Source organism: Primulina huaijiensis, chromosome 3 (assembly GCF_012295235.1).
Source record: "Primulina huaijiensis isolate GDHJ02 chromosome 3, ASM1229523v2, whole genome shotgun sequence".
Lineage (NCBI taxonomy): Eukaryota > Viridiplantae > Streptophyta > Magnoliopsida > Lamiales > Gesneriaceae > Primulina > Primulina huaijiensis.
The window spans coordinates 1,563,383-1,584,936 of NC_133308.1; the positions used below are offsets into that span (position 1 = coordinate 1,563,383).

The window sequence follows — 21,554 nt, forward strand, 5'->3', positions numbered from 1 at the left end:
TATATATATGTAGTTTCGATATGCTGCACACCTCCCGTGCACACCTATGTGAGCACAGATGATGTGTCACTCACCCATTTGATGCGCAATTTTTCTATATTTCATCACATTCAATAGGTGAGTGACACACACACACCAGGTTTGAGCGTCCAATTCATTGAATTCGCTATATTGACTTTCAGCAGCACCCTTAGCTGCTCTCTCATTATATACTCAGTCTCTAACTTGAACGTCGGAGGGACTACACCGGGACACCTTCCCGGTCCCATTCTAACGGTCTCCTTTATGATTTGAGGCTTAGATTAAATTCGATGTCTGTACTCGCATTAGTATTATCTGCTGGAACCGAACTCTAAATTTTTAGTGAATATCATAATTGATTGGTTGATGAGTAGTAATGTGTTACATTAAGATATTTTGAAGTAAGTTGTGTCTTTGTAGGATCTTCAACTTTTTACATGCATGCATGCACGGCAAACGTGTAAGAATTTATACTGTTGGTTGCCAAAAATGTTGCCCAAATTGCAAAACCAAAGAAAAGGTAATCTACCGCATTGAATTTAAAATTTTTAAATTTAACTATTTTTTAAAATTTTAAATTTCATCTCTTGAAATTATTAGATTATTCGTATGGAATAAATTTTAAAATCCCCTCCAAATGATATCATTGTACAGAACCTTTCAAAAGCAAGAGTGCATATGTGGTCACGTCTGCACTAACTACGGAGCCCTAGACAAACATCGTGAAATTAACTTTCTAATTAATGGAGAAATTATTCAGACAAGGGTGGTCACCTTCTATTCATGTAATAATTTATAAGAAAATAATATTTTTTTGTCAACTAACTTGTCTTATTTTGAGTTTTGATAAACTTTTAGTATTCAAAGTTCGGCAGGTTTTGAACCTTTGGTGTAGCAACTTCGATTTTTTGCTTCTAGTCATATCAGGGGCGGAGCCAGGATTCAAAATTACCTGGGGCTAGCTCCGTCCCATACTGTATTTAATAAAATAAATAATTAATTAAAAATTTTAAAATAAAAAATATGTAAACATTGCCTTCACGAAAACATAGAACAAGAGTATTTAATACCTTCAAAAACATGGAGCTAAAACACTAATGAAGTTGTGCTATTCGATTCTTCTTATAATAAAACTCATTAATTATTAAATTGTTATTAATTTTTTCCACCAAATCTCGTTCTATGTAAATTACCATATATAGAATCTCCGAAAAACTATGCTTCCATCTTGTTACGAAAAGTTGTTTTAACAAGTTTCATTGATGAAAATTCTCGTTCCATTGTTGTTGTAGAAACGGGACGAGTTAAAACAAGACAAATCAAGTTGTCAATTAAATAAATATTTTAGATTCGATAAATAAGTAAACGGCGTAGATAAATATATAAATCACTTGTCAATCAAATCATAGGTTCCTGACAATTAATCTTCGACATAATTCAGAAATAGTTGATAAATTCTGAAATCTTTCATGGCCAGCAACATCAAGTTTATAGTGATCCACTTGCATTATCAAGTGATGCAAATCTTGTGAATCGAAATCAATATAATAAAATTTCTCAACAAGTCGTAGATATGATCAACACTAAGAAGCTTAAAGTTTTCTTTAGGTTTCAAAATACAACTAAGTTTAAGAAGTTCAACTGTCTCATCTATAAATATATTATTAAGCTCTTCAACTTGAAAATATATTGTAGTTGTAAATACATTAAATCGATAGTGGTGCTCAACTGTGATTGAATCATTTTTTGACAAGAACGGCTTGTACCGGATTTTAAAAACTAAAACCAAAATTCTAATTAAAAAAATTGATTTTTTTAAATTAATTCAGCTCGATAAGTTATTTGGGTTGAAATCGATATTTTGTTCACCCATAGACCGAATTAATGTATAGCCTTATCTTAATTCCAAAAAGGATTTTTCAAATTTTTTACTCTTAAGAATTATTGCGATCAAAAGTCAAAGTCAGTTTACATCATTTTTTAAAACCAACGGTAAAAAAAAATTTGACAAACATCAAAGAATAATATGGACATTAATAGAAAACAAAAAGCTTGATACATCATTTAAGTCATTATGAACAAAATTCAAATCATTGATAAATCATATAATATCACATACTATGATTCACATGAAAAATTTGCGCAATTTCTCAAAATAATTACTTATAAACACACACTTATTCATACTAAAAAAAATTAAAATTCTATAAAACTTTTAGTATTAATAGAAATTAAATAAAGATATAATAAAATATGTAGTAACTGCATAACTGTATTATCATATTTGTGTGTTATTGTAAATATAGTCTAAAAATATATTTGAAACTTGAAGCTAATTTTAAAAATCACCTTACATTAGGTTCTTCAACCTTTTGAGCAAAATGCGAGCGAAAGTCAAATTTGATTATAGATATTTGCGGAATATCATTTTAAAAAATTACTTATAGTTAACAAAAAATTTTCAAATTTGTATCAATAAAGTAAAGCTAACAAAACACAAAAATAAGGCAAAAAAAAAATACAAAAAAAACCCAAAAAAAATTTTTTTAAAAAAAAATTTGTGTGGGGCTGGAGCCCACCCTAGCTCAAGGGTGGCACCGCCCCTGAGTCATATGTTTTACCGAAGTGTTCTGGTGTGACGTCGGAAAATATCGACATGTAAACTAGAACTAAATTTTGACAAGTCAGTATACTGGAACCAAAATGGGATCAATTAATAAACCAAAAAATTTATTTTCCCAGTATAACTTAGCTTATCACTAGAGATGAAAGACCTAAACCTTTTATCAGAAAGTAACTAAACCTATGGATGGGCAACCTAGAATATCACGTTAATTCAGTAGAGTAGAGGGGTAAGTAAACGAAAAGGAGGGGGGGAAACGGAATATCATTTCACTCGATAAATCCTTTTTCATGAAAAAATTGGGGTAACCTGCATGCTGTGACTTTTGAGGACAAAAAAAAGATGTATCCCTCTAAAGCTTTGTTTTATGATGACAAGATAAGATTAATTATCATTTGGGGTCACAAAAAAGCAATAATTAATGAAACACAAATTATATATTCTTCAAAAATCAAGAAATCATATTACAAATAGCAAAATGCAAGCATCATTAATCAACTCAAATCTTTTAAGGTGATACATTAAAAAGTACACATTCCATAATAATTACATAAAATTTCAAATATTTTGTTGCTGCCTCCAATAATCCAGACAAATTAAGCCCTTAATGTTTTACTTTTTCCAGAGCCTTGAGACACACTATTTGATCAGCAACATCAACTGATTTCTGATTCTTGCATCCTAAAAGCCCGCCGGGCCGAATCTTTTGTGCTTCCTTGCCCCCTCCGTTTCTGTTTCTTGGATTCATATTGTTGTTTCTTGAAACCATGTCGCCTGAAATGCTAACGCATCTTTCTTCGGTGTCCGACAGAACCGACGAGTAATCTACGGCGCCTGCCGTGACTACACTCCATTGAATACTGGCTTCACTTGGTGCATATTGTGATATAGGACTCATGCAACAAGACACTACATCATCTTGATCTGTTTTTGAGGCTAAGATTTGATTTATACAACCCGAGATATTATCGATTTCGAATAGATCGGAGCTTGCATCACTAGCCATATCATCACAAATTATTGTGCTTGTTCCGATAGTAGAGGCGGCTGGAATACTATTCTGATGGCTTTTCCCGTCTGGAATTGCGTCCCATGTCAACATGGAGAGTTTCCTTTCCAAATTCGTAGCTATATCTCCCTTTGATGAAATCCTTGATCCGAACACTTCGATTGAGAATCTCGCCTCTTCCGACTTTTCTTCTTCGATCTCGATTTTGTCTATGATGAAATATTGTGATTCTTGGTCCGGGTTTTTGGTGAGATGATGGGATATTCGATCTGATCCGGTTCGACCGGCCTTCGAGGTCTTGTATGTGATGTCGTGTGGGATGATCTGATCATTGATCTTGACATTTTTCTTGTCGAAACAAGGCACCTGGCAACCAAAGCCGGCGAAAATTCTCCAGCTGGTGGATTTTTTCTGCTTAGTTTGCGAATAGTTTCTTCGTAGATTCTGCATAATTTCGGTTTGGCTGGTCCAGCTACTCGTTTCAGAAGCAAGGCTTCTTGTTTCTTTGAATGCATTCGAAGAGATTCGGGGTAGATTTACGGGCCTATTTTTGTTAAATTCTCTTTTCAACCCTGATGTGTATTCTAATTTCATGTTGAAGTACCTGTCAGCGCCAAAAACACTGATTTCTCCATCTTTGGAATGGTGATCTTGAGAGAAGGTGAATGCTGAAACAGGATCTTGAATCTGCCGTGGAACTTTGAACACAAAATTCTCTCCTGAAGTGTTGAGATACGAAAATGAATCTGTTCGGCCGTTTTTTAGGCTATCTTGAGCGTCTTTCGAGTGTGAAATATTGGCATGGAATGGAGATTTGATTGAAGGGGACTTACCTTTTCCTGAGTTTATGACAAGAGGGGTTTCTTGGGCCGAAATCCGGCGAACCAAGTTTTCTTTATCCCTGTCTAGGTAACACGAAAACGAGGCAACACGAAGACTCATATTGTCTTCATTCTCCATGGATGTAGAATCGATTTCGGTTACGATGACAACAAATTAATCTGGGAAGAATTTTTATGTAGAGATATATGATTATATAAGATATGCATGAAAAATCAGATGCAAATTTATAACATTGGGAATAATTTTGAGCATTCATGCACGAAGGTGGAGCAAAGTTTTGAGTTTAGAATGGCTCCATGCAAAAGCTATCCTTTAAGTAGGCATGGCAAGATGGTTAATGCAGCTAGGCAGTGGATCCTACTTGTTTGTTACCTCGTGTGACGGTTTCACTTTTACGGCCGCTGCAGGGAAGATCAACATGGTTAAAAAAAGCAAAGTTAGGGTCGTCCCCACTACATATTCAACTAGATATTCTTTGGTCTCCGTGACATCCTAAAGTCCATTTTAATACCTAATACAGTCTCAAATTTATTTTCCTTAACAATCTTCAATGATAGAAATGAAATCTTTAGGAGAAGTTACGAGTCCTGCAAACAATCTTTCCAATATTCAACGGGAAAGCCCTCACAATTCAATTAATGACTGGTTTCATAAGATTATATTGATCCAGTAGGATGAGTACTGAAACTAAAACTGCAAAGATGGATCAAAATCACTAGAGATATAATATGAACTAGGTTACAAAAACCAATGATCGATCATAAAACCATTTTGTCAGAGATCTCATTTTGCCTTCGAGTTAGAAAAACGCAGGTAGTTATAGTCATTATGAATGTCATCACTGGAGATTTGGATATGATATGTTTACATTTATTACATGTTCTTTGGTTTAGGAATATACATTTAATGCAAGGTTAGAAATTCTTGCAAAGCCACCAGACTAAGAAGTGGCTCAGAAGGAAGGTTTAAAACCCACCATTCGTTCGACCTATCGAGCCTAAAGTAGGGACTACAATGTCCAAATCATAATGAATTTATGATTTAAAGCTCCATATAATTTATCAGCAAGGAATTTTTGGTAGTTGGATTCCAGAGATCGACAATATATATTAATGTCTGAAAAGTGACTCGTTCTTCAAATGTACATATATATCTTCTTGCTTTCTTATCTTTTGGAGAAATCTTTTAATTTAAAGAAAGTCCATTCTAATTAATGATTTTTTGCATGACACAAACTCCCAAGATCAAATGCACAAAACCAGAAATTAATCGAATATGTATGTCCCCGAGATGTATATTAATGTACGATGATCTTGTTTTTAGAATTTTGGTAGAATATGTATTGGTTGTTGCGTGAGGGGTAGACTAGAGTATCGTTATCACCTAAGTTTTGAATACATTTTACTCCCAAAAACATATCCCACTTGATCTAGTGGGTAAAGCCATATCCAAACATTAATGAAGGGAAAAATTCTTTCTGAGATAAATAAGTTGAAAGAAAAATTGCTTTTCAAGACAGAAAATTTTTCAATGTCTTTTACTTCAGCCTGCACTTAAAACATAATCTCACCCCAACTGTTTCAAAGTTGATAAATCGTTTTCGAAACAAACAAAACAATAAAAAAAATTCCAAGTGATCATCACGAAAGACATTGTGTGAACAAGATTATTTGTGTAAAAAATATGTTCTAAACTTTGAAAGATTTTAGTTCGAGCAGGAGACTGTCTTTTCCTTGTATTCCAGTTCGGTCCCCTCACATAAAATGCGGTAAGTCGTAACATGTTCCTACGTCAATAAGGACCAAATCATTTATTGTTATAAATGATTACTCTTACGATGGGGATGAATCAGATCGGTTGTGTAACAACTTATTGATCTAGTATTTGGATTTCGAGTTCGAATCTTGTCGAATGTATGCGTGAATAAATTTTATGGGATCAGTTGTCTATCATTGAAATGAAAAGCTATATACAACCAGTGACGACGATACAACTTATTTTAACCATGCAGCAAGCTATCAAAACACCAAGGTTCTTCAATACATCATACTAAGTCAACGATATATGACAACAACGGCCATAGTTGCTGTACGTAAAATGAAGTTGAAATTTGAATCGTGAAATTTCATGTAAGATATAGCTGCTGTCATTTGCCTAAAACAGTGGCTAGTTCATGAAATTTGCCGTTGGTGAAACCCTGAAATTCAACTACAGAATAATTCGTTATACGGAGACTATTTGGAATCGATAATATTGAAAACTTATTAGTTTAAAAACAGGAAAAAATCATTTGGAGTAAGTGCACAGGTTTGCTTTATTCTGTCATTAACGAAATGCATCAAATGGCAGACATTTATGAATGCAGTCTTTTTTTTTTAACAGACTCACATGGAAGAATAAATGTCCATATTTAGATACAGTGATCTTAGGGTATTATCTTAAGGGTAACATGATGTCGGGATTTTCTATTAACTATCCTAGCACTTCACCACAGCAAATAATTTCTTTTCAACAGTTAAAAAAAACCATCTATTTCTTGAACCATTATGGCATTCATCTCATGTATACCCCATACAGCATTCTCAACTCTCATAAAATACATAGATAAAATTGAATTGTAAAATTTATAGAAAGATAATCACCACATTCCAAAAAGATTGCTTGATGCTTTAATAAAACAAATTTCAATCACTAGAATCAAAATATACTGAATTAACCATTTGTCATATAGTATCTTGATGTCTTCCCGGATGGCCTCTAGCTAGCTCTTCGATACTATACAAAAATGATAAAAGCTGAGTGTGAGAATAACTTTTTGGAGTGAGTGTTCGAGTTCATTTATCGGATTTGACCCAAAGTTTCAGGGTATGTCCGACCAAAGATTTTACCTACTCATAACTCAATAGTAAAATCCTGTAAATAAAGCAAAAATGGCTCTCATAGAAAGTACATAATGGAAATGTGCAACCAAATAATAAGTATCATGTAGAGCAATGTCTAGCCCAGAATTCACAATAACTATTCCAGTGAGTCCTCCTATAGTGAACAAAAAGATGAACTCTACAACAAATTCTATGGGAAAGTCCTTTCTTTCTTTTGCACCTGATCACTTAAGTGAGCATCGATGATTTGACACTTATCTATTGAATATTTGGGGAAAATTACAATTTTGGTCTTGTAAAGATATTTTTTTTAATTTTAGTTCATTCTAAATGAATTTTCATTTAAAATCATATAACTTGTATTCTTTTCTCTCTGTTTTTTTTCCATTTTTGTCATTTTTTTACCCGATTACATCACGTCTTCTGGTAAAAAAAATTCAAGGTAAAGGACAAAAAATAAAAATTTATCATAATAAGACTAAAAATAAAAAATACAAATTAAAAAATTAAAATGCATCATTAACATAACTAAAATAGCAAAAATTTAAATTTGAACAGAAAAAATTTAATTTGACCCATGTCTGGTTTCAAAGTCCAATATATAATAGAATTCGGAGCCTTTGGGTAGCCCATTGAATTTTGATTGAACCATACTAAAATGGCGAGTATACGAGTTGTAAGGCAGCGTATATTGAACCATAATAAAATGACATTTATTGTGATAATTAAAATAGTAGTACAAATTTGAATATTAAATAATGGTTAGTAACAATTAACGGTTAAAAATAATATAATAATAATTAAATTATTTATAATATTTGTCAAATTAAAATTTTAATTAAATATTTTTAAATTTGTTGAATTTATAATTATTTTAAACTTTAGGACATTAAAATAAAGATTAAATTAATCAAACATCATCCTTTCTCCCTCAATGGATTATATAACCACCAACAAGAAGATAATAATGCATACAGTACGGATCGGGTGCGGGCTGAACGGGCCTATCACAATCTTAATCATGCACATTAAACACATGATAAGTGAATGATTAAAAATCAATCATCCCTTATTATGTACATACACCAAATAATATCTAAATGTCTAAAAAATGGATGACATGCAGAAGATAGCTAGAAATAGTGATGTCAGATCAATTTTAATTTGTGGTCAGCTTATAGAATATTCCCGCACGTGCCACCAAAAATGTATGTAAGAATTGTAACATACGTAGGTATTCATTCTTCGACTTTGTTATACGTCTATTCGTTAATTGTTATTATTGGGTTTCTCTTCTCTCGAATTCAAAAAAAAATTATAATATACAATTAAAAAAAATCAAGCACGTACGTAACCCTATAATTTAAATTGAAATAGGTTACTTCCTCGTAAGTTCTATATATGATCGGTTTATATAATTTCAAAATGATTTCAACTTATGAGATCTATAAGATCAAGATATCGTTTGGCTCGTGTGTGTCTATATATATATATAATTGAGATTAATGCAACTAAAAGATTTATGTGGACTGTGTGAGGTTGAGTATGATTTAAGACAAATTATTATTATTTTTATAATGAAATTAATTATTTTATGTTAGTGTGAATTTAAATGTTGTACCTAAGGCCATCTCCAACCCATAAATCTATTTTGGTGCAGTTTTTGCACCAAAATAGTGCAGTATCTGCACCAAATATAACATTCATCTCCAACCCATTTACTTCAAATCTTACACTAAAAAGTATATTCCTAAAATATTATTTTTGTTTACTATTTATTTATAAATTTAACAATATAATTTTAATTAATGTTAATATTAGTATTATAATTATAATTTTATTTTTATTAATGGTTAAATTTATTTATTTGATTCTTATATATATTAACTCTAATATTTATAATACGAATTAATACAAATGCTTCATTATTAAAATTGACATAATTTTAATACAGATAATTTATTTTTAGAACTTAATATGAATCCAAATTCAAACATCTGAACAATTATATTCCTCCCACAAATGATCAATTAAAACATTTCGTAGTGCATAGTGAGCATCTTTGTCTTTTATCCCTTTATATCGAGCGAAAAATTCTTGAAATCTGATATTCTCATCGACGACCATTTCTACATCCGGAGTTGGTGCTTCTCTCATATTTTAATTTTTATTATTAAATATCTAATTATTAAATTAATATAATAATAATATCATATTATTAAATAAATAATATTTATAATTCTTAAATATTTATTATAATTAAAAAAACAAAAAAAAATTAAAAAAAAAAGAAAAAGAAAATCTGGCGCAGGGGTTCACTTCTGCGCCAAATATGGCGCAGAGGGAAGCTTCTCCCCCTGCGCCAAAATAGCGCAGGGTTGGTGATGCCCTAATAACAACTTAGCTCGGTTTATTTCAGTCACGTCGCAGATTTTGACATTAAGGCCATCTACGGGCCCGACCCGATCTTTTATTGCTTTCTCTACGTGTCCATGACATTTAATGTGTTGCCATCTGGTGTACGATTCGCCTTACATGTGGTACATTTATGCTCGGTATGCCATGTGGGGCCAGCCCTATTTTGCTACTCTTTGACAAATACACAAGAATTAAATACAAAGCTTTAGCAATTGAAGGGATTATGCTGAAGATATATCCGCTGTCACATTCAAATTCATCGACATCCCCAAAATGATTACATTTATTTGGTAATATATATTCATAAAAAGGACTAAAAAATTTCTTATTTGGGGATAAAATAAAATCTATAATTTCTCTTATGAGTAGGTATCTTGTGAGACGGTCTCACGAAGTAAGACGGGTCAACACTACCGATATTCACAATAAAAAGTAATACTCTTAGGCTATGTTTGATGTGTAGGATAAGATAACTAATTGGACTGATGACAAAACTCGAGGTGAGGATATATAATATGTTGTGATAAATCATGTTTTGTTTGGTAAGATTTTAATAATTATGATAAATTTTACATTTTTTTGTCGTTGAGACAAAAATAACCTAAACTAGCATTGATGATATTTGGCATATAAAATGATATTTGTAACAGTGTTTTCAAAATCATGTGTTTTGTTAATAAATAAATATTTTATAAAATTTTAAATTATAGATTATGTATTTATCTGATAATTTATTTTTTAATAAAAATTAATATGATTTTGCATTTTATCTCATTTTTAATATTGATTTCTAATTATTTTTTCTTTGATTTTTTAAATTTTATTTAGTTTCATCGTGAAATTATTTATGTGATGTGTGTGCAAATAAAAAAAATATATAAACCATCAAAGAACATTAATTTTTGATTTCCTAAAACCTAAGCCGAGAGCATATCTAAAATTGTAGATATCTCATGTTGAGTCTTTTGTGGGTAAAATGGTAATTTATATTATATTTTAGTAATTAGATTGTCAATCCCACCAAAACAATGGGATGTCTTTTCAATCAAATATGTATTTTTTATCATGGGCTTCTTGATTAATTGAGTTCGTAAAAAATGAGACAAAGATAGGTTTAACAATCTATCATTTACTTATCACCCACACCAAACATACCATTAGCATAAAAAGTAATACTTTTTCATGGATGACCCAAATAAGAGATCTGTCTCACAAAAAAATACCCGTGAAATCGTCTCACACAAGTTTTTGTCTTCTCTTATTACGTGATGTTACATCAAAAGAAACAATTTTACATGCGTCGAGATCGTTGTGAGTAGGATCCATATTTGATTAAAAACAATTAACCACGATAACAAAAAATTATTTTAAACATATATATCACGTACCGTTCGATGTGAAATAAGGATGTTAAACTTTATTAGAATAGTTGGTTATGGAGTGAAAAATATTTAAAAATGTTCATGTGGAATAATATTGTTTCTAAGTAAGTCATATATTAATTTCTACAACTCATCGCAATACCAACACATAAAATGGTTCTAAAGTCCTCAAGTTTGGTGAGACATTTGACCTTAAAAGAAAAAGACTCATTGAAAGTAATTGAGTTGACCTCTTTCAATAAACACCCAAACCTAAAAAGGAGGCCACATTTTTTAGCCGACTCACCGCCATTATATTCTTTCAATTTCTAGCAAGAAAATTTTAACCAATTTCTTCAAATATCGAACTATATCACAACACTAAAAAAGTTTATTATTTATTAATAATTATTTAATCAATATGTGTGGTATGTGGGAAAGATTATAGGACAACATGAGATCAAATATAACCATGAAATAAATAAATAAATAAAATTTTAAAAATCAATCGATTTTTTTTTAAATGAGTCATCAATTTATACATTAAAAGAGACGGCCAAATTGATTGATTGGTCGATATTTGCGATTTTAAAAATTGATTGGCCGACTTTTGATTTGTTTTGCCTCGTTTCATCCGACTCTCTAGATTTAAACATTTAATTAATAATAAAATAATAATTTGATAGCTATGAATTTATGCCACACGTATGATGATTTTGTGTTGACCTTTTCCCTTTCTTTAACTCGTCGCTTTACACGCATTAATTATTTGTATGGAGTATCAAATTTTTTTAATATTTATTTTAAAATGGACATCCACTGAATGCGTTATAACTATATACTAATTCGGAAAAAATATATATTTAATCATTTAAAATGATAAGCTTTTTAGATTTTTACTATGTATAGAGTAAATTAAAACTACTTTCGTACATGAAATATAAATGACAAATTGATTCATGAATTATTATTATTATTATTATTATTCAAGCAACCTCTAAATCCATTAATAAAGTATTAAGATTTTAATGTAATTCATATGTAGTTCAGCAGATAAAGTTTTTGTTTTTTATGCATTAAGTTGTAGGTTTATTTCTACCTGGGTCTTTTTTTTTTCTATTTATTTTTTAATTAATATATCAAAATTGCATTATAGTTCCTTACTAGTTCTTATAATTATATTTTGATCTTTATTTGAATTTAAACTAAATGAATTTTAAAAAAAATTTACTGCGTTGATACATTAGTATATATATACAAAAAATTTCCTTCTAAAAACTTAATTAATTAGGTCGACAGAGTCACTGGCGGCCCCCTCTATATTAGCACATTCTCATGTTGTCGACTATCTTTACATTGTGTGCTACGAGTAACCGATAAGCGATGACGACCAAGTCAATATTAGCTAATATATGTATTATTGTTATCAACGACATCTTAATCAATTATTAAATACGATTTTGTGTTCTAACATTATCTGCTAAATAATTGAACATCAGTTACTTTTCGAAAAGATTGTATATTTTGTCTGTGATAGATAATAAAATATATATATACATGAGAAGAAATGAAATGAAATGAAATTGTCACAAATCAATTATATTTAATTATTAACACTTTCTTGCTCGATTATATGACACAAAACTTCTTTATATATTTTATCCGGCTAACGTAATTTACAAGTTACTGCGCTAAACCTGTGGCTGCACTTGATTTGGAATGATAATATCCATTTCGATTATAAAAATAAAATAGTGTTAACATGAAAGCTGTTTTAAGCATATTTCAAGTAAGACGCTATTTAGTTGATTTAATTGTCTTTATTTTGTCGATTAATTAATGAAAACAGATCTGAAATTATTTTTGGCATGTATATTTATCATTATACCCAAGTACATGTATAGAACATAAAAACTTTTATGAAACTGTCTCTTGTATCAGTTTCCTCAGAAAGATCTCATATCTGACCTGATCCATGAAAAATATTATTTTTTGAGTAGATTTTTTGTGAGATACTCTTACTGACATATATCCATTAGACGAGTTGACTCAACCTATATCTACAATAAAAAGTAAATTTTTTCATGAGTTGGCTCAGATTGGAGATCCTTCTAAAAAATTTGCTCGTGAGATGATCTCACAAGAGTTGTGTTATTTTTTATATAAAAAATTATTTTTCACTTCATGTATGGACCAAGTCGATCCATCTCATAAATTTAAAATTCGTGATATCATCTCACATTAGACCCGGTTGATAGAATAGTTGGTAGTAAAAGTTAATTCTGTTTTGACGTGCAATGTTGTTGAATATAAAAAATATTGTTTACAATTTTTTTCATGTGTAGAATATTATAATTAAATCTAAAATAAGATAAAACTGGCATGCCTCATAAAATCCATCGAGATTATCAACCATTGCTGACAGTATTACGAGCGCAATTGACACAGAGAATGAGAAAGATATGTCTTGAATGGTATATACATTAGTAATTAGAATCTACTCCAGACCAGAATAATTTAAAATAACATTTTCAAAATTTATTTTTCTGAATAAGATATATATATCGAGTCCATCTCGATCCACTTTATCTAGGATATGATAAAACAGAAACTGATAAAGAGGGAAAAGAAATTACGGTGCAATGAATGCGACGCGTTTTGGGAGGCAGCCGGAAGGAGAAGAAAATAAGGAAGAAGCTCCATTTCACTAAGCACGAGCTGACTTTTTATATGCTTATGGCTGTCAGCATTTTGACTCTTTAATACTTGGAAATCTTGGCCCACTTTTACTCATTCTTCTCTTCGAAGTCAGCCTACATAGCTACGTCTTCTTTCGTATCTTCAGTCTTCTATATATATTTCCCTTGGACAGATCCCACCCCCTCAGTAAGACTTTTGTCTCTTTCATGTATACCTCTGGTCTTTAGCACCCAAAAAAAAAAAGAAGAGGAAAAAGCCCTAGGGAACAAAGGAAAAAAACCCATCTTTAGTTTCTTGGAAAAAATATATATATATATAGTTTTTCCCAGTTTTATAGAGAGAGATTTTAATGGGAAGACCGCCTTGCTGCGAAACAATTGGTGTGAAGAAAGGACCATGGACTCCAGAAGAGGATATAATCTTGGTTTCTTATATTCAAGAACAAGGCGCTGGGAATTGGAGAGCTGTTCCTTTCAATACAGGTAAAAGAAACAATCAATATTGGGTGGCTAAATATATTGTGTGTGCATTTTTTTAATCTTTATTTGATTGATTTTTTTTTTACTGTTTTGGAGTTCTATAAGGTGTACTTTTTTCATATGGTCAATTTTGTTTAGTGGTTTGTTAGGATCATTTAAAGCTGTGTGATAAATATCGGAGAGCTCTGCACCGCTATCATCTTTAAGTGGTTATATTTTTATTTGTTATCGGCAGTAATTTTACATAAACGAACTTTTTACTTATTTTAAAATCTTGGTTATATTCAAAATTGATCAGGCTTGCTCAGATGCAGCAAGAGTTGCAGACTCCGGTGGACTAATTATCTTCGGCCAGGCATCAAGCGCGGTAACTTTACGGAACATGAGGAGAAGATAATCATCCACCTGCAAGAACTTCTTGGTAACCGGTAGGTGTAAATCTTTACTTGATCATTGGATCAAAAGGGAAAAAACTAGGCAAGAGTTAGACATGTTTCTTGAAAAATATGGATAGTTCTAAATATTGGATCCAATTCCAAAAGAAGAGATTATTTGACCGACAAATTAGCTTGCCAAGTAGACATTAATGGTTTCAGGCCGTTAAAGTGCAAGGTTAATTCACAGATTGTATATTTTGTCGCTAATAACAAGTTTGCCTCCTTTTATTTGCAGATGGGCTGCCATAGCTTCATACCTTCCTCACAGGACCGATAATGATATCAAGAACTATTGGAACACTCATCTAAAAAAGAAGCTTAATAAGCTGAAAGGGCAGGGAGATATCAGCATACATGATCATTCATCCACAATCTCGAAAGGCCAATGGGAGAAGAGGCTTCAAACAGACATTCACATGGCCAAACAAGCCTTATGTGAAGCTCTGTGCATCGATAAATCAGACCAGAAAACACCCCCTGATTCAGAAATCTATCCGGTTGCTTCACAAACTGAGACAGTTCCTTCCACCACATACGCATCCAGCGCGGAAAACATAGCTCGTTTGCTCGAAAACTGGACTAAAAAGTATCCGAATACATGGAAAGGCGGTATAAATGAGAGCGATCAGGGTGCTATTTTAGCATACAACCTTTCCATTGGATCAAGTTCGAGCCCGAGTGAAGGAACAATCTGCACAAGAATGTTGAGTTTCAACTCATCAAATTATTCAGATATCTCAGTGTCTGTTTCAGCGGAGGAGGATGCTAAGTTTGATGCTGCGAATTTCACACCTCAAACACATGAGCAAGAGACGCAAATTCCCCTTGGTATGCTGGAGAAATGGCTGTTTGATAATGCAGCTCCGCAAGGGCAGGAAGCTGATTTCATGGACTTGGCTTTGGGGGAAACTACTGTTGATTTGTTCTGAGGAAAAAACCAAAAAATTGCATTCTTTAGAACAAGTTATCAGTTCGGACAGACAGTAGTATATATTATGATAGAGCGTCATTTCAAATTTTCTGCTATATTTTGGTGTCGTTTTGAGTGAAGTTAGCTACATTTTATTACCATACAATTGATGTTTGTCGTATATTCAATCAAGAAAAATGGCGAGTATCCACTAGATGTAGCAGAATATTTGCAATGATCGAGTCTAGAAGTTATGAGGTGAAATTTCCTGATATTAGGGTCTATTTGTGGGATTTAATGGTAGAAAAAAGTGTAATTACTAATACTTCTCGGAATCAAGTGTTCGTACTTTGTGCACCTTTTGTTGTAATTTCTGGGGAATAAAAGACCAGAATATCATGAAAGCTGTATTTACTCGGGTTCGAGTCTTCTCCATATCCTTAGATTAGGATTTCAAAAAAAAAAATAAATATCATGAAAGCAAATCAAGAGCAATTACATCTTAAATATGGGCAAGGGAAGAATAAACTTAGCCTATTTGATGGACATAGACATAGCAGCAACCCTATTTAAACCATGAAGTGATTTGGAGATCAATTTCATTTCCCAATAACATGTATACATAAATACCCGAGTTGATATTCGGGTGACAATGATCAAAGTTCGATTCCTCTGTTTCATTCTCCTCGGATTAATAGAACATTCCATCTAAGAAATCATTCGGTCACCGTGATTTACCACCTCTTTAGATTGCTTAAAGCAGTCGAAATAGACCTCCGGGTGGGGATTCCACCTTTTTGGGACAACACATACATAAGTTTGGATGATAGTTTTGACTTGTAAAGGTCACTGTTGGAGCATTAATTTCACTTGTGCAAGTAGCTAGCCAGATAGATAGATTCAACACAAATTAATGAGATGATCTACTTGTAATCGATCAATCTTATGGCAAAAAATTCAGTGAAATAAAATTTAAATAGGGGTTTGAAGTAGAAATACTCATTTTTATGGCTCTATTTTAAAACAAAATACAAGTCCATCAAATAAATTAATTGTTCTAATATATACAATAAAACATTCATATAATAAAATTTATTTACCAAAAGAGAAACAAAAATATTTTTTTATTTTCCCATGCAATTATATATATATATATTTATTAATTGACAAAAACTTGTGTGGGACGGTCTCATAGCTCGTATTTTGTGAAACATATCTCTTATTACATATCTCTTATTTGGGTCATTCATGAAAAAAATACTACTTTTTATGCTAAGAGTATTACTTTTTATTGTGAATATCGGTGAGATTGATCTGTCTCACAGATAAAGATTCGTGAGATCGTCTCACAAAAAACATATTCTTATTTATTTATTTATTTCAAAACTTGACCTTTGTTTTTATTTTCCAGTTATAATTAATGAGACTCCTCTTCTGAGGAGGACTTTTGATGGCTAAAATCACGTGGGGCTCCATCTTTCTCCTCAGGTTTCCTCAACCCATTCATTAAATTGTCAACGGCAGCTTTGAAAATTGAAATTCGTATTTTCATGCACTTAATATTATCATCTTTACCAGTTTGACTTGGCCCAAATTTCACATGTATCTAAATTGGGTAGTTTATATAACACGATAATATTAATTGTGGTGGGGGGGGGGGGTGGGGGGGGGGGGGGGTCGTCGTGCATGCTAAGCAAATAATATACGTTTAGAATTGAATCGGATTTAGACATCATCTGAAGTCAAAAGTCTAAAAGATATAATAAAACTCTCTAAAAATAATAATAGATTAATATATCCTTCATTTTTCTAAAAATCAAATTTCACTCATGTTTTATAAAAACTCAGGCATAGATTTCTAAATATCAGATTGGGTATTAATGCAATCAGTGTTTTTATAACCGGACCGTTAATCGAACCGGTCAAGCCTTAAAAAATGGTTCAACCGAAAGGTCGAACCGGATCAATAAAATTAATATTTTATTTATTTTATATAATAAATAAAATAGTAAAATATTGATTATTTATGTTTTTATAGTTTTTACTTAATTTTTAAGATGAAAATTACAACAAATATCCAAATAAACATCACTTTTCAAATTCAAAAATCCAAATTACACCTAACATGTAACCAAATAGTGATGACCAAGTTTAAGTGCCCAAGAAAACATCAAGTTTAATTATACAAAAAAGTAGCAAACATCAAGTTTCTTATACAAAAAAGTATCAAACATCCAGTTTCAACTTTCAAGTTGCATCCTTTGATGCCCACACCGCATCCAATTCTTGAAGTGTTCTTTCGTAGTCATTATCATCTTCATCCCCACCATCCAAAAGTTCTTCCAAGCCCAAAGAAGGTGTTTCTTGCATTTCACCAACACCTTTATCTAAATATTTTTTAAAAAATTAAAATAATACATGTTTAGCAAACAGAAAGCAAAAATTTGTTAAAAAATTTTTCCGGTTTAACCGGGTTTTAACCGATTTTTTCGGTTTAACCGGGTTTTAACCGGTTTTTTCCTGTTAAACCTGTTTTCCGGGTTTTTACTTATCTCCGGACCGGTCTGGAGGCCGGTTCGCGGTTGAACCGGTCCGACCGGCCGATCCGGTCCGGTCCTGTTTGGAGAACATTGAATGCAATTAGCTGGTAATAATTCTATATTATTTTTGTTGGTTAATTTCCTTCACTCATCACAAAATTTTATGATTTTATGCTCTCGTTCCCTCATATATAAATATTATATTTTTTTCAATATGTCTCAAATATTGAAAAAAATTTTGAATTTATAGTCCCTTCGTACGTTTCATACATACATAAATAAATGATGATTATCATTACTTTATTATTGTCTGGGGCAAATTAATTTTCCGTTTCACGATAATACTTAATTAGATATATAAAATAAAAATAAATTAAAAAACAAAGTAATCAAAATTATGAATTATTAATCATCTTATCATATGACGAGTTAAATGATACTTAACTATATATTTTTTTAAGAAATTATTAAGATATATTCAAATAATTGTTAAAAAAATATTACTTGATAAATTTGTTTTCTCTGCAAAAGTTGATTGATTTAAAAGATGGTTAAATTGAATTTGTTCGTTTGTAATGATTAGATGGGATAACTCGTTTAGGCCAAATCTATAATAACATCATTATATTAGCGTGCGTTGCAACAAAAGGAGATCGAGCCCCCAAAATGATTCACTCTATTCTGGAACAAATTAATTAAATATTATAGTAAGCAATAATCATGTCCACATATTTTAATAAAATAATTGATTTTTATTTTGTCAACTTAAAATATTGTGTTGTCAAATCCTCAAATAGTAATAACCCCATGCATAGATTTTGAATCAAGATTTTTTTTAAATGATTGGTCACTTACATGTTTTGTAATTCAATTTGGAGTCCTAGTCTATAATTTGATTTTTTTTTTTGCATTGGTAAATGCTGATGTGTTACTTGAAAATGTGATCGTATAAGATGTCACATCACTACTTCAGTGAAAAACGACTAAAATCGAAAAAAAATACAAGTCAGTGAAATAAGATTGTGAATTAAACGATAACATGACGTAAATTTATTTTTCAAATATTTGTATATGAAATTTAATGTGACATCGCGAAATATTAGAACTAATTCCGCATCATTGTCATGATCAAAAGAGTGAAGAATAAAAGGAATCTAAATCTAAACTAGTATTTTTATTTTCAAGAGATTTCAAGTTCCAACTATATTCATAACTCCTATCAATTTAATTCTTTGTTAGGATATTGACCTCTCTCAACCCCTCTCAAATACAAAAATCAATTATGTTGATTGCACACTAATCAACAACGAACGTATACGTGTATATATATATATACATTAGTATATACATGCTGCATGCATGCATGAAACATGAAGTTAATTAGACGTTTAATTCATGCGCCGGCGCACGATCTTCCATGCACTAAATCATCATAATTACATTCACAAATCAATACTCTGTCAGTTTTTCCATCGCTAATCTTCTCTTCTTCCATATAGATTCAGTTGAAATTACAGTACATTGCGGAAGGCCTCAAAAATAACACAAGTAAAGAATATTCATGGAAACGCAGCACTTGACATGGTCAAATTATGAAGTCTTTCCCAAAGAAAAATATGAGGATGTTTTTCCATTTCCAACCCAACTACCTCCACTTGATTTCAGGTGATTATCATTATTATAATTAGTTTACGGAATATGCAATCTTTTAATTCTCATTATTATTGCTTGTATTCAATAAGAAAATTGCAGATAGATATATAACAGTTTCGTTGATTCCTATGATGTTTATTTGTCTTCTTCTTTGCTTTTTTGGGGTAAAATATAATGGGTTGAATCCAGTGGACGTTTCACTGCTACGGACTTTGAGAATGAACTTATAATTCAGGAAGATTCCATTGATGGTGTTCCTTTATTAGGGATGCTTCTGAGTGACAATTTTTATCCATCTTTAGATCCTGTGCCATACAACCCTGCTAATATCATTCAAGGTCAGTATACCTTTATATAGTATACGATACTATACTCTCGATTCTTGTTCCACCGATGATATATCTATATATCTATATATATATCATATGTATATGTAAATACATCATATGTAGGGAGGGAGAGAGGCCCAGCATGGGATTGTATTTTAAATTTTCTTGTAAATCTGTGTTTTTTTTTTGTATCCAAAAACGTTAAAATTTTATCAAGCCTCCTTCGCGTTTAAAAGAGTTCTGTACTTTGAAGTTCGCTCCATAACAGTCTTGCCACTCCCTTGTGAGTCACTTAATGATTTTCCCAATGAAAATGATGAAGCACTGCACATACTTATGCTCTTGATGGTGTGCACTTCACATAGTAGTTTTGCTCATATGCAATGTTATTTTTGTTACTATAAACGGTAAACAATAGTCAGTATATAAATTTTGTAAAACAGTCGGTGATGCAGATGATTTCTTGTGCGATTCTGGCGCATCTGTAATTTATGACGAAACTGGCGAGGTAGTTCATATTGAAGACCAAGCAGTAGAATTAAGTAACTACAGAAAAATATGTACCGTCCATGACCAGGAGGAAGTAGAAAAGAAGGAACTAATGAAAAGTTGGACGCCAGAGGTGCCGGTGAAAAATAGTTCGGGTTCTAAAGTTTTGACAAGACAAATGATCAGCGAGTATTTTTACATGCCCATCACACAAGCAGCTAAGGAACTCAATGTTGGATTGACCCTTTTGAAAAAAAGGTGTAGGGAGTTGGGAATTCAGAGATGGCCGCATCGAAAACTCATGAGTCTTCAAACCCTAATAAAAAATGTTCTGGTATCTACTGATCTCTTGAACTTGCTATTAAGAATGGATCAGGAAAGTCTAGCCATTGTTTCTTCACAACCAAATACATTCCACCCTTGTGATTATAAATTTCACACGAAGTTATATTGATGATTCGAATGTTAATGTTTTGACAGGAATTGGGTAAAGATGGAGGAGAAGTGAAGCTGAGAGACGCCATTGCGATTTTAGAGCAAGAAAAGAAATTGATGGAAGAGATTCCTGATTTGCAGTTGGAGGACAAAACCAAGAGACTAAGACAAGTATGTTTCAAAGCAAATTATAAGAAGAGAAGACTAGCTGGAAGAAGTGTGGCTGATTCATCTTCGAAATCCTTTGACAACCCTTCAAATTCTGATCAAAACACACCTAGCTCTGGCTTCCATACTCTCGTGGATGCCGACGAGGAAGAGTTGGAGTATTTGCTTTCCGATTACATTTCTTGTAACTCAGGTGATTTCATGTTGTTCTAATATAATCAAGTGTTTAGTGGCAGCTGGTAGTATTGATTAGCTTT

General features: G+C 31.7%; 3 protein-coding genes across 3 annotated transcripts; 2 read left to right on the forward strand and 1 right to left on the reverse strand.

Moving 5' to 3' along the window:
- Positions 1–3,062: 3,062 nt before the first annotated feature.
- Positions 3,063–4,787, reverse strand: LOC140972893 (protein PHYTOCHROME KINASE SUBSTRATE 3-like). Its single transcript, XM_073435361.1, has one exon. The coding sequence runs from the start codon at positions 4,611–4,613 to the stop codon at positions 3,249–3,251; it is 1,365 nt and encodes a 454-aa protein (XP_073291462.1). The 5' UTR covers positions 4,614–4,787; the 3' UTR covers positions 3,063–3,248.
- A 9,262-nt stretch (positions 4,788–14,049) lies between these two features.
- On the forward strand, positions 14,050–15,842 carry LOC140972895 (myb-related protein 306-like). The gene is made up of 3 exons (XM_073435363.1): positions 14,050–14,339; positions 14,635–14,764; positions 15,009–15,842. The coding sequence occupies exons 1-3, from the start codon at positions 14,207–14,209 to the stop codon at positions 15,700–15,702; spliced, it is 957 nt and encodes a 318-aa protein (XP_073291464.1). The 5' UTR covers positions 14,050–14,206; the 3' UTR covers positions 15,703–15,842.
- A 3,942-nt stretch (positions 15,843–19,784) lies between these two features.
- LOC140974630 (uncharacterized) lies at positions 19,785–21,529 on the forward strand. The gene is made up of 4 exons (XM_073438181.1): positions 19,785–19,888; positions 20,066–20,214; positions 20,649–21,028; positions 21,175–21,529. The coding sequence occupies exons 1-4, from the start codon at positions 19,785–19,787 to the stop codon at positions 21,508–21,510; spliced, it is 969 nt and encodes a 322-aa protein (XP_073294282.1). The 3' UTR covers positions 21,511–21,529.
- The last annotated feature ends 25 nt before the right edge of the window (positions 21,530–21,554 follow it).

Excerpts from the sequence above, each read along its gene's own strand:
- LOC140972893 (XM_073435361.1), bottom strand. The coding sequence starts at position 4,613 with ATGGAGAATGAAGACAATATGAGTCTTCGTGTTGCCTCGTTTTCGTGT.
- LOC140972895 (XM_073435363.1), top strand. The coding sequence starts at position 14,207 with ATGGGAAGACCGCCTTGCTGCGAAACAATTGGTGTGAAGAAAGGACCA. Across the intron at positions 14,340-14,634 it reads AGCTGTTCCTTTCAATACAG|GCTTGCTCAGATGCAGCAAG; the intron begins GTAAAAGAAACA and ends AAAATTGATCAG. Across the intron at positions 14,765-15,008 it reads CAAGAACTTCTTGGTAACCG|ATGGGCTGCCATAGCTTCAT; the intron begins GTAGGTGTAAAT and ends TTTTATTTGCAG.
- LOC140974630 (XM_073438181.1), top strand. The coding sequence starts at position 19,785 with ATGGAAACGCAGCACTTGACATGGTCAAATTATGAAGTCTTTCCCAAA. Across the intron at positions 20,215-20,648 it reads CCCTGCTAATATCATTCAAG|TCGGTGATGCAGATGATTTC; the intron begins GTCAGTATACCT and ends TTTGTAAAACAG. Across the intron at positions 21,029-21,174 it reads CCCTAATAAAAAATGTTCTG|GAATTGGGTAAAGATGGAGG; the intron begins GTATCTACTGAT and ends ATGTTTTGACAG.